The sequence below is a fragment of the Salpingoeca rosetta genome (assembly GCF_000188695.1).
Source record: "Salpingoeca rosetta unplaced genomic scaffold supercont1.1, whole genome shotgun sequence".
Classification (NCBI taxonomy): Eukaryota; class Choanoflagellata; order Craspedida; family Salpingoecidae; genus Salpingoeca; species Salpingoeca rosetta.
Genome location: NW_004457740.1, coordinates 176,943 through 189,539, shown reverse-complemented (window position 1 = coordinate 189,539; position 12,597 = coordinate 176,943). Strand labels below are relative to the sequence as shown.

Below are 12,597 nucleotides of genomic sequence, written 5' to 3'. Positions count from 1 at the left end.
CGAGGACGACGACGATATGTTAACATGAATAGCCGAGCGAGCCATGAAAGAAAGCTGCGCTGCTGAGTCGTGGGATGGTGGTGGTGTATGGTGGTGGTGGTGTATGGTGGTGGTGGTAAACATGATTATGGTGCTGCCGCGTAGAGCAGAGTCGTGTCTGCGAGGGGTCCGCTGGCCACACTCATGTGGAGATTGCCCGCCAACAACAAACGAGGCTCTTGACGAGGTGGAAAACGAGGTGGCAAGAAAGCACAGCACCCCAACACCACACCAGCAGAACTACAACCAAACAAACAAACATGAAAGATGCTGCACGTGGTGCTTCAGATGGTGCTCTCGCGACTGGAGGTGGAGAAGGGCTTGCCGTCCCGGCGAAGAATCAGCCGCTGTGATCGATCCACCGTACTGTACGACGGCGGTGGCCGGTGCAGGGACACGCCACCACCACGCCCGCCCGCCTCACCGCCTTCAGCCTCGCTCCTGTGCTGCTCCACGCCTGTCTCCTTGTCATCACGTCCATCACCACCATTGCCGTCACCATCACCGTCGCCGTCATGCTCGCCTTGTGTGGCAGACTGCTCCTCGCGCGTGGTCTGCAGGCGCTGTATCGTCGCTGCTGTCGGCCCAACACGCCTGGCCGGCCGTTCAACCACGCGAAACTGCTGCGCTGGCACGTTGGGCGCCCTCGACGCTGCATTGCCAATCGCCGCCTCGTACGACGGCCGCTTTGGCACATCCCCGCCATCGCCTTGTTCCTCCTCCTCCTGCTCCTGCTCCTGCTGTTGCTGTTGCTCTTGCTGTTGTTGCTGTTGTTGCTCCTCCTCGTGACGGCGTCGCGACACCAACAACGTCAGCGGCCGGCTCTCCGGCTCTTCCCGGTGCGCGTGCGGCCGCGCTTGAGCAAGTGCCGCATTACTGCTCTCGTCGCCGCTGTCGCCGCCCTTGCTGCCGTCACCCAGCGCTGCGGCTTTGCGACTGTCGCGGTGCCGCTGCTCACCACCGCTGCGTTGCTCCGCCTCCGCTGCTTCGTCGTCGCCGTCCAGGAAAAAGTCGTCCACAGGAGTGCCTGCCCGCTGCAGCGCCCGGATGTCCTCGTGCGTCTCAAACTCGCAGAACGCGCGATCAAACTCCGTCAACACCTCCAGCGCACGGTGCCGCGCTTCCTCCACCACAGCAGGCCGCATCTCATCATCAACGGTCTGATTCGCGCCCGCCTCGCGTGCACTTCCCTCGGGCCCGGCTGGCACATCACCTGGGTGCGGGTGCTGCCGTCTTCGCCCGCGCCTCAGATCCTCCCCACCGCTCACGCCAGCCGCGTCACCCTCATCACCGTCCCTTGCACCGACAACCTGGCCTGTGCGCTCTCCGCCTTCCGCAACGCCGCTGTCTATCAGCTTCAGGCTCCTGCTGCTGCTGCCTCTGCTGCCACTGTCGTGATGGGGCGAGGGTGCACCGCCCTGGTCCGCTGACGCAGACAACAGCGCCTGCAGCGCCATCGACGACTCCCTGCGCCGGTCAGCCTCGTTGCTGGCCCGCTCACTACCGCGACGCCCAAGCTCCTGCTGCGACTGGTGGTGGTGGTGAGACTGGTGGTCGTGCTGCTGCTGATGCTGCTGCTGGTGATGGAGGTGTGTGGGAGTGTGCGTGCTCTTCAAGCTGCGTGATGTCTCCAGCGGCAGGCTGCCACTGCGACGGTCTTTCTTCCGCCGCGGCACCGATCGTGGCCTGTCCAGCCGCGGCGACCCCGTCCCCGGGTCCGCTGCCCCGCTGCTGCCCAGCCCTTTGCTGCCGCCGCCGCTGCCACCGTGCAGGCTGCCGTGTGTCGACCGTGATGTTGACGTCAGCGGCGGTGACAGCGGCGTAGCTGCGTGCGCGGCGTCGCTGCCCGTAGCCCCAGCGCCGTCCTTGAAACGGGCACTGCTGCTCCGAGCGCCACCACGCCCGCCATCGCCCAAGCCATGATCATCACCACGCCGCATGCGCACGCTCGCCGGCACGGACGTTGCGCGTGCCTCCGGCTCTGCCCGCCCTTGCACTTCCAGGTAGCCGCCGCGGCCACCTCCCCCGCTGTGTTTCGAGGCAGCACCGCTGTCCCCGTCGCCGTCGCCGTCGCCGACTTCAAAGGCGCCCGCAGGCTTGCTGGCGCTGCCTGGTACGGCGTCATCACCACGCTCAGCGCCACCCACCTCTGCCCCCTCTGTCTGCTGCACAGTGCCGCGGACGTGGTCTTGCTGGGCTGCGTCGCCTGCGCCGCGTTCACTATCGGCGGCCAGGGGCAGGTCCGGAATGCTTCCAGCCAGGTACGCCAGCACGTCCGTCTGCAGCGCGTAATCGTGCGGCGTGGTGGGCGAGACTCCCGCCTGGCCGGTGTTCTCCTCCGTGGCCGTTGTGTCGTGCTCGCCGATGGACGTCGTGTCCTCCAGCATGGATGACTCATCGTGCTCCCGGGTTTCATTTGCATTCTCGCCCTCCTCTCCGTCTGTGCCGCCCACCGTTGCATCAAACAAGAACTGCACGCGTGCATGTGTGCGTGCGTGAGTGCGTGCGTGAGTGTGTGTGTGTGTGTGTGTATGTGTGAGTGAGTGAGTGGGTGAGTGAGTGGGTGAGTGAGTGGGTGAGTGAGTGGATGAGTGTGAGTGTGTGTGTATATGTGTGAGTGGGTGGGTGAGTGTGAGTGGGTGAGAGTGTGATTGAGTGGATGTGAGCGGTGCGACACGCGCGCACGCGCGCGTGTGTGTATGTGCGTGACAAATGCTGGCCAGACTGCCGGCGAACACACACACAGCAGAAGGGGGTTTGTGCACTGTCACTCGCGCGCGCGCATGTATGCAAAACTGTGGGCAGTGAGAACTTACAGAGCAGTTTGTAACGAGCAGCTCCACGAGTTTGCTTTGATGGCTCATGTCTTGTAACTGTAGCAGCGCACGCACAGGAAGAACGCAGGACGACAAGAGAGGAAGGGGGGAGGGGGTGTGCGGTTGAGCATGTGAGGTAGCGTTTGTTGATTGCACTGTGAGGAAGAACCAGCGACAACGACATGGAACCAAACATGCATACACACGCACACACCACACCACACATTTGTGCACAGAGACTTGACGTACCAAAGATAGGTCATTTCCTGCTGCTGGACGAACAAGGGTCGGCCCAAACACAACAGCGAGGTTCGATGCAATCATCTACAAGGGGGTGTGCGTGCGTGTGTATGTGTGGGAGAAAAGTCGTACGCAGAACATTCATTCAGGCGAAAGAATTTACAGAGAAAGGTGATGAGTGTTGAGTGTTTTGGAACAGGAGCAAAACTGTGTTGCGCGCGAGGGTGTGCGCACTCACACAAGGTCTGAGCAGCTGACTCGCATATGTCAACAGAAGCACACACACACACACACACACACACACACACACACACACACACACACACACACACACACACACACAAGCACACACACACACAAGCACACGCATGCACACACACGCGCATATCAACACACCTTGTTTTTGGCACAGTGGTCGACAACGTGTGTGAGATGGCGAATGACAAACTCCAAGGTGGTGTGGTGCTCCGGGGGCAGCTGACTCAGCAAGTCCTTGAGAACATGTAGCCTGTTCTCGCCGCTCATCTTCGCGCACGCAATAAACTGCAGACGAATGTTCGAAAAAGAAGTGTTGTGAGCTGAGGGAAACTCGCATGGACAAAGGGAGGGGGAGTATGTACACACCCACGCACGCATGTACATGCGCAAACTCGTGTCCGCACCAACACATACATGCTCGCCCACACCCGCGCACATACACCAACACGTACAACCATGCACACGTACACGTACACGTACACATGTACACGCACACCACCTCTCCAACAGGCAACAGTAACCAACCTTATCGTAGAGTTCGCCGGTAAAGACCGGTGGGGTGATGCTGCGAAAGTACTCCTTCAATACGCCGCACAGGGCGTGTTGGTCGTAGAACGTGTCTTCGTCTGTCAGGTCTGTACCGACTGGGTCGCGCGAGAGGCACTCCTTGAGCATCTGTATTTGAGACGTTGGACCGGAGTGGCGGTAGATGCCTTCCTCGTCCAGCCCGCGTCGCTCAACCTCCTCAACAAGCTTCGTGACAAGCACGGGCACGCGCACGCCGTGGCGCGCACACAGCTCGCAAATGGACGTGGCAAACGGCACGGCGGACAGGCCCGTCTCCACAGACGACGACTTGCGTTTCAACTTTGGCATGTGCCAAAGGTTTCGCAATCTGTTGCATGTACGTGTGCGTGCGTGCGTGTGAGTGTGTGCGTATGCGAGTGTGTGAGAGGCGCGTGTGTGCGAGTTTGTGTGAGCGAGAGTGACAGGGAGGCACGGAGAGAGAGAGAGAGAGGGAGAGAGAGAGAGAGAGAGAGAGAGAGAGAGAGAGAGTGTGTGTGTGTGTGTGTGTGTGTGTGTGTGTGTGTGTGTGTGTGTGTGTGTGTGTGTGTGTGTGTGTGTGTGTGTGTGTGTGTGTCAGTCAGACAGACAGACAGAAACAGGGCAAAACGAGGCAGACATTCGCGCACGTTGGCTGTGGGGAGATGAATGGAACGGATCCACGGGAAGGGAGGCTGTGCGTGCTGTGGCGTTCCGACCGAAGGCTGCGGTTGTTTTGTTGGTGTTGTTGTTGATGTTGCCCATGCACGCGTGACACACCGCTTGAATCAACACACTCAATCCATCAAGAACACGACCAACCAACCAACCACACGAACACACATGCCAATCAACAACACGAACACACAAGCCAATCAACCAACGAAACAAACAAACAAACAAACAAACAAACGAAACAAACAAACACACACACACACAAACAAACAAACAAACAAACAAACAAACAAACAAACATACATACACACAAACACACATAATACGCACCAGGGTCTCTTGTGGGAGGAGGAGCTCCTCGTCCATCTCCATGAGCGTGAGGCGCGTCAGGGCCATACGCGATGCATCGTGAGCATATGACGACGACGATGATGACGATGGTGGCGCAGCACTCACAAGCTGCTCGTCCACAACGCACAGGCGGCGGCACGAGAAGCCAAAGCCTTGTGCTGAGTACATGATCACCAGCGTTTTCGGTTGCTGAACAGCAAACGTGGCAGGGTGCAGGGAGCATGGTGTTGAAAGGAACAAACACGTGAGGATGGTGAAAAGTGGGGGGAAAGAGAAAGGGAGCGTGCCGTTGCATCCTTCCGCAGCACACTTGTTGAGGTACTGACTGAATGACGACATATTCACACACACAGGCACACAGGCACACAGGTACGAGCTGACACACACACACACACACACACACAACTGCACAATAACACACGCATTCACGCATTCACACGCAAACACCCACCGCGTATGTGGCCTCGAACGTGCGTATCGTTCGCTCTTGCTTGTTGGCCTGGAAGCATGAGGTTGCAAACACGTGGAGTGAGATATGGCAATGTGGTCAAGACCCAGTGTGACAAAGGCCATGCGACAGAGGTGTGTGGTGACATGACACCATGGTGTACGCGCGGACTGGCTGCCATAGCACATGCATGTCAGGCACCTGTGCCGGTTCTTGTGTGGGGTTGGATACGGAGATGGTTGAGGCGCGTGCGCGCGAGTGTGTGGAGGTCTCGCTCAGGTTCGAAAACGACATGCTCCTGGTGTTGGCCATGATACGTGAGCAAAGTGGGGATTGAATGGGTCAGAATAGTGGCAAAGGAAAGGTGGTGCAGGCGTCATAACTGTGCATGCACACCACAACCTGCACGTGTGCACATGCGCAAAGGCACACCTACATGCCTGCACAAGTGCAAAACGTGCGCACGCCAACCACATTCAAACTACCCGTGAGCATGCTCAAGCTTATAACGCACTTTCGCAGGCCGTTTTCAAAGTCTGTGCGAAATGCCTGGCGAAACTGTTCCCAGGAGAGATTGTTCACATCCTCGGCAGCACCGCCGTTGTCCACAAGGATGTTTTGCTTCTCTTGCAACAAGGCCATGCCTGCGACAATCCGGGGTGCAGTGTGAACACACCAATCCGTGGTGTAGTGTGAGTACAGCTCGCACATTTATAAAAGGGAAGGGAAAATCGGAGGGCGTGCCAAACGCGACATGATGCACATCGCTTTGAGTTAACACACACACACACACACACACACACGGACGGGGCTGCAGACCTCTGTCAAGTTCGCGTCGCAGGTTTGCGCGCTGTAATCGGCCTTCTGCAGTGCGGGGACGGCGGCGGCTGCGGCGAACAACCTGGTGGTGGCAAATGCCATCCGGTGCAAAAAAAAAAAAAAAAAACAATGCCATGAGCAGGTGAAGGAAGAGCACATTGGGCTCGAACACATTGAAAGCAGAGCACATGGAAGCAAGCCACAAGAAAGCAGAGCATTGCACAAGGCACAACGAACATGACAAACACAACACCACGCGTGTTGTCAGCTTAAGTGCAATGTGGTGAAAAGCCGGGTAAGGAAAGGGGTAAGTCTACGGTTTGGGGCTCACCAGGGACAGGTTTCGATGCAGGCGGGCGTTGTTGAGATCGACTTCCTCGCCCATGTCGTCGCGGATCTGCCCAGGCAGCAAAAGCAAACCACACAGCAGCGTGAGCAGATGAATGCAGTTTGTGTGTGTGTGTGTGTATGTGTGTGTGTGTGTTGATGGAAGGGAGATTGCACAGCCAATTGATCGCAGATGCACACGCATGTGCAACGCACCTGAAACTCTGTGACTTCTGGGAGGTCGAAAGCGGTCAGCACATCCTTTGGTGTCAGATCATGCCCAGGCTGAGCACAGAGAGAGCGTGCGTGCGTGCGTGTGTGTGTGTTTGTGCTACCATGGTGAGTTGTGACTGGAATAGCAAGCCCCACAGCACCTTGTGCTCGCATGCATTCGACAGCGGCTTCCACTTCACACACACTTCACACACACACATACACACACACACACTTCACACACACACACACACACACACACCTCAAAACGGTGAACGACGCTTCCGTATGAAATGGAAATGGTGTCCACCACAGTGTCATCTGGCATGTACGGGATCGGGGACGGCGCGTCCATGGTGGAGTCGTGTAGTCTGACAGGAGTGACCACACCAGAGGCCGTGACACCCATCTCCTGTTGCTGTGACTCTGCGAGACTACCGGCATCGGATGCCACGCTCACCTCGGGCAGTGGGCTGTGCTTATGGCGTTGTGATTGACGCTGGTCGCCCGCATCCCTGTGAGAAGGGCCATCGTCGCCATTCTCGCTTCTTGCAACTTCCTCATCGTCATCCCCAGCAGCATCTGCATCACTCGTAGCATGGCGGCCATCATTGCCACCACGGCAAGCACTCGGCTCGCTCTCCTCGGCGCTGTCGCCGTGGACCTGGGCCGCGTCGGAGTGGCCGTGCTCGTTGTGCTGTGCCTGCTGCGACTGCTGCGACTGCTCGCCGCTCGCCCAGCCGCCGCTGTCCTGCTGCTGCCTGTCGTTGTCGTTGTCGTTGCCGTTGTGCGTGTCTCGCTGCTGCGTGGCATCGGTGCTGTCACGATGCTCGCCCTCACTGCTGTCACCACTGCCACGCCGACGCAGCGCGGCTTTCTCCTCGTCCATGCCCGCTGTGCCCGCGCGTCCAGTAAGCAAAAAGCGTCTGCTCAAAAAGCGTGCTGTGCTTCCCTGCCTTGCGCTCGTCTTCCGTCGTGCTGCTGCTGCTGTGTTGTATCGGGTGTCTTCCCTGCCTTCCGTTCCACACACACACACACAGACAAAAGCAAAAAAATAATGGTCGCGTTTGGTATCCACCATGCGCATTTACAAGGCCAAGCCTTGTGCGAAACATACATCCAGGTAAGACTTTCAAGCAAGGGGCGAGTACACGAAGGCACGAAGAGGGGTGTCGCTTCCAGCACCCTCTCTGAACCAACCAACCACGCGCGCACACATGTGGCTTTGCTTCTCAACGTCAGTTGGCATCAAGGTGTAATTGAACCCAACAAACAGGTACGAGGACGTGATGATGGAGACGACTGACTGTTTTTTTTGTTTCTCCCACACCACACAACACGCCCGAGGGCGACAATGATGATGATACACACGGACGATCCAATAACACACGACGCAACAACTGACGAAGCGCACGACTCACGAGACAGAGAGAGGGAGCAGAAAGGAAAATTTAGCGCACACAACCGCAATCCAACACACGCGCGTGCTGCGACAGACGGGGGGACAAACAAACAAACCACACCGAGGAGGTACGCTGGCTCTATCGACTGCCACGGCACGTTGCCACAAAGACTTGCACAAACACAACAACAGCCCACGGCGCATGCACGAAATGCAAACATGTTTGGTATGAAGCGAGCAACATGGAACCCGGGCGCTGACTTCAAGAACAAAAACAGCAAAAGTGTTCTCGGAAACCATCACGTTCGGATTACACGCGGCAAGCGTTCAGACAACACAATCACACACGCCCACGTGCTGCAGACACAAAACCACCCATTCACAAGAAACCACTGCAATCAGCAGCCAGGAGGCTGCCTGTTGCTGGCGTGTGTTCCTTTAAGCAGAGGCCTGGCGGCGCAGACGCTCCTCCTCCTCCTTGGCGAGCTCCTCGGCCTTGGCCTCGACATCGGCGATGCCGCCAACCATGTAGAAGGCAACCTCGGGCTTGTCGTCGTGCTTGCCCTCAAGGATGTCCTGCAACACGTCAAAAGTGGACACATTGAAGGTGGACACGAGACGAGAGTGAGATTCGTGGTCAGGCAAACGCTACAACGAACACTGGTGATGACTCGAAACCCCCCCCCCCATCACACACAAAAATACACATTCACATCAGGCAGTGGGTGCGCCTGAACCACCAAAAACGCAATGCACGCTTCATCCACCAAACACCACACCGCAGCCACGCACCAAACAAACCAACACACAAGGCAACGCACCCGGAAGCCGCGGATGGTGTCGTTGAGGGGGACGAGCTTGCCCTCCTGGCCAGTGAAAGGAGCGGCGACGGTGAAGGGCTGGGAGAGGAAGCGCTGGATCTTACGGGCGCGGGCGACGGTGAGCTTGTCCTCCTCGGACAGCTCATCCATACCGAGAATGGCAATGATATCCTGGAGAGACTTGTAGTCCTGGAGGATCTTCTGCACGTCACGGGCGCATGCGTAGTGCTCGTCGCCAACAATGGCGGCGTCGAGGACACGGGAGGCGGAGTCAAGGGGATCGACAGCGGGGTAGATACCCAGCTCGGCAATACCACGGGAAAGCACAGTGGTGGCATCCAAGTGAGCGAAGGTGGTGGCGGGGGCGGGATCGGTCAGATCATCAGCGGGCACGTAGACAGCCTGGACGGAGGTGATGGAACCGAAGGTGGTGGAGGTGATACGCTCCTGAAGGGCACCCATGTCGGTGGCGAGGGTGGGCTGGTAACCGACAGCGGAGGGGATGCGGCCGAGAAGGGCAGACACCTCGGAACCGGCCTGGGTGAAGCGGAAGATGTTGTCAATGAAGAAGAGCACATCGCGGCCACGGCCGGTGCTGGGGTCGGGGAGATCACGGAGGGACTCGGCAACGGTCAGACCAGTCAGGGCGACACGGGCACGGGCACCTGGCGGCTCGTTCATCTGGCCGTACACGAGGGCGACCTTGGAGTTCTCGGGGGTCTCGAGGTCAATGACGCCACCCTCCTGCATCTCGTGGTACAGATCGTTACCCTCACGGGTACGCTCGCCGACACCGGCGAACACAGAGTAACCAGAGTGAGCCTTGGCGACGTTGTTGATCAGCTCCATGATAAGCACAGTCTTGCCGACACCGGCACCACCGAAGAGACCTGCGAGGAGAGAAGTGGCGGGAGGGGAGGAAGAAGGAACACAGCGCAGGACAAGGTTTGTTTTTCAAGCCGTGAGACGTGCGAACCATGTGAGGTTGGCGAAAGGCAGAGACTGTGTGTGTGCGTGCATGTGTGTGTTTGCAAAGAAGAGGCGTGTGGGGTTGGTGCGGCAAATTGAAAAGGACAAAGAAGAGCAGAAAGAAGGAAGATGTGCGGAAAGCACAAGGAGAGAGAACGAACGGATGAGCGAACGAAAGCAAAAGAAAATGAAAGAAAGAAGGAAAAGGAGGAAAGCACAAGTTGCCAAGCACAACGAGGAGGTTGGACAAGAAGAAAGAAGATGTCATGATCGTCATGACACGATGTTGGAGGTCGTGCTGTGGCACAACGCGTGGGGATAAAACAGAGGCGTGACCACGAAAACAACAATAACATCCGACGTGGACACGGAGCCCACAGTGGGTCTTGCATCCTAGTTTAGCGCTACCCAGTGTGAACGTGACCAGAAAGGTAGATCCTCTCCAGCCAGCACTAAGACTGGGCACGGTGATAGAGATGCGTGCAAGGGAAGACACACTCCCAAGAGGCAAAAAGAGATACGCGCAAAAGAGTTTGCGAAACAGGGGGGGGGGGGCGACGCAGAAAGCGGGCGAAGACAACAAAAGAACCATGACGAGACAGGGGGAGAAAAGAAACGGCAACAAGACAAACAAGCAAGAGAGACGGAAGGCGCATCCCACCGCTTCAAGGGAAGCAACGCAAGGAGGCGTTCATGCAAACTACGGTATAGCTGACTCACCAATTTTGCCACCCTTAGCGTAAGGGGCAAGGAGGTCGATGACCTTGATACCGGTCTCGAGGATAGCGGGCTTGACCTCCATCTCGGTCAGTGGAGGGGCCTCGGCGTGGATGGGGAGGGTTGACTCAGCCTTGATGGGGCCGCGCTCGTCAATGGGCTCGCCAATGACGTTCATGATACGGCCGAGGGTGGGGATACCGACGGGGATGGTGATGGCATCGCCGGTGTCAACCACGGGCTGGCCGCGCACAAGACCCTCGGTACCGTCCATGGCAATGGTACGGACCTGCAACACCAAGCGAGGTCAAGAGGGAATGGAGAAACACAATGCCGGTAAGCTCACGGCAGGAGCAAAGGGAGAGTAAGCAGCAAAGGCAATAACGCACAACGCAACACAACACAGCCAACAACAAGCAAGGTGGTTGAAAGCATGGCTGGCACCCGGAACACACGGGACCTAGTGTGGAGTGTGGAGGACGTACCGTGTTCTCACCCAGATGCTGGGCAACCTCGAGAACGAGGCGAGTCTCGTGGCCCTTGACCTCGAGGGCGTTGAGGATGGGAGGGAGGCTGCCATCCTCAAACTTGACGTCGACGACGGCACCGATGACAGAGACGATGCTGCCCTTGGCGTCCTGCTGCGCCGCGAGGGAGCGGACTGCAAAAAATTGGAAGATTTAGGCGGCAGTGTGGAGGGGGTTCATCATTGTGATGAGTGGAAGGAGAGTGAATGGAACATCCCCAGTGGAAGAAGCAGCAAAGTGAGGAAGCAGAGGGTAATAGGGTGCGCGACAAGCAACACATGTTCACTGAGTGCACACGGCGCTGGCCCCATTGCACAGTGGCATAGTGACATGTACTCGCGTGCACACTCGCGTGCACACTCGCACACACACACACACACACACACACACAGCTACTCAGGCAGAGCCAGGCAACGGCCACGCACCGGCAGTGTATGTTGGGGCGCGAGCGCCGCGAACGGCGGTGGTCACAGCGCGAGAGAGCATGGTGGATGGGTGTGGAAAGTCTGTGCGTGTGTGCGCATGTGTGTGTGTGTGTGCGCGTGCACGTTGGTGTGGTGCAAACAGTGAGTGGCAGTGTGAGTGGCGTGAGGGCACGGCAGGAGGTAAGGTCAGTCCAGTGGATGCAGGAACATGTGCTGTGCAAGCTGCCTCGTCGCACAGTGCTCATCATCATTCTCCTGACACGGCGCACTATTCTGCTGCTGGTGGTGGTGGTGCTGCTGCTGCTGTGTCGTGCATCTGCGAACCCCCAAGGCAGGCAGCGAGCGAGGAACACACCCTTATCCCTTATCCTCCCACCATCATCAGCCCTCACTCGGCTCTGCTTGCACGGCGTTGCTCATATCGCCAACCAAGCACTCACCGCCGCCACAGCTGCAGCAGCGACGTGCTCACCTTTTCGTCTCTTTCAGCCCGCACACAAAAAATGGTGGCCGCTTCGGGAAGTTTGCGTGTGTATTGGCTGGCCACTGATTTTTCGGCCTCCACCGATTGTGCCATTGGAAAATTTGCCATGAGAATAACCTTATGCGACAGCACAAATTGGTAACAGCAGAAGGGGGAAAAGGGGCAGTGGACAGATTCACATCACAGTGTGTGTGTGTGCTCGCCACAGTGGTGGACGTGATGATGGTACACACCATGCACTCGTACAACGCACACACACACACACACACACGTACCCGCAACGCACACACACACACCCGCAACGCACAAGAACACACACATCTACAATGCACGGGTGAGGAGGAGCTAGGTGAAAGAAGGCAGGAAGGCAAAGCGGCGGCAAAGCGGCGGCAAAGCGGCTCAGGGAATCTTGGTTTCGCGCGACGGGTTGGAGAAGAGGGGCGTGTACTCGTCCATGTACAGGCTCATGTCGTCGTATGTGTTGGCAATGATGTGACTGAGCAACAGGAGAATAAACGCAAAG

General features: G+C 57.6%; 3 protein-coding genes across 3 annotated transcripts in view; all 3 read right to left on the bottom strand.

The window, feature by feature from the left end:
• Positions 1-323: 323 nt before the first annotated feature.
• PTSG_00043 (uncharacterized protein) lies at positions 324-7,772 on the bottom strand (the record flags this gene model as incomplete). The annotated part of the gene is made up of 13 exons (XM_004998542.1): positions 6,992-7,772; positions 6,733-6,801; positions 6,521-6,586; positions 6,190-6,271; positions 5,885-6,014; positions 5,572-5,668; positions 5,374-5,421; positions 4,891-5,111; positions 3,879-4,248; positions 3,492-3,638; positions 3,105-3,179; positions 2,856-2,912; positions 324-2,510 (listed from the first exon to the last, which is right to left on the bottom strand). The coding sequence occupies exons 1-13, from the start codon at positions 7,616-7,618 to the stop codon at positions 324-326; spliced, it is 4,176 nt and encodes a 1,391-aa protein (XP_004998599.1). The 5' UTR covers positions 7,619-7,772.
• Positions 7,773-7,967: 195 nt separating this feature from the next.
• PTSG_00042 (ATP synthase subunit beta) lies at positions 7,968-12,103 on the bottom strand. Its single transcript, XM_004998541.1, has 6 exons — positions 12,063-12,103; positions 11,591-11,671; positions 11,124-11,299; positions 10,642-10,927; positions 8,953-9,842; positions 7,968-8,707 (listed from the first exon to the last, which is right to left on the bottom strand). Exons 2-6 carry the CDS (start codon positions 11,649-11,651, stop codon positions 8,570-8,572), a joined length of 1,551 nt encoding a protein of 516 aa, XP_004998598.1. The 5' UTR covers positions 11,652-11,671; positions 12,063-12,103; the 3' UTR covers positions 7,968-8,569.
• Position 12,104: 1 nt separating this feature from the next.
• The window catches only part of PTSG_00041 (uncharacterized protein), a 3,661-nt gene continuing 3,168 nt past the window's right edge, over positions 12,105-12,597 (bottom strand). The window contains exon 9 of the mRNA XM_004998540.1: positions 12,105-12,597. This exon is cut by the window's right edge and continues 48 nt beyond it. Coding sequence (XP_004998597.1) covers positions 12,474-12,597 — 124 coding nt within the window. The 3' untranslated portion in view covers positions 12,105-12,473.

Coding starts and splice junctions, on each gene's coding strand:
- PTSG_00042 (XM_004998541.1), bottom strand. CDS start 11,651: ATGCTCTCTCGCGCTGTGACCACCGCCGTTCGCGGCGCTCGCGCCCCA. Junction 10,928..11,123: donor AGCATCTGGGTGAGAACACG/GTACGTCCTCCA, acceptor TTGGTGTTGCAG/GTCCGTACCATTGCCATGGA. Junction 9,843..10,641: donor CGCTAAGGGTGGCAAAATTG/GTGAGTCAGCTA, acceptor CTCTCCTCGCAG/GTCTCTTCGGTGGTGCCGGT.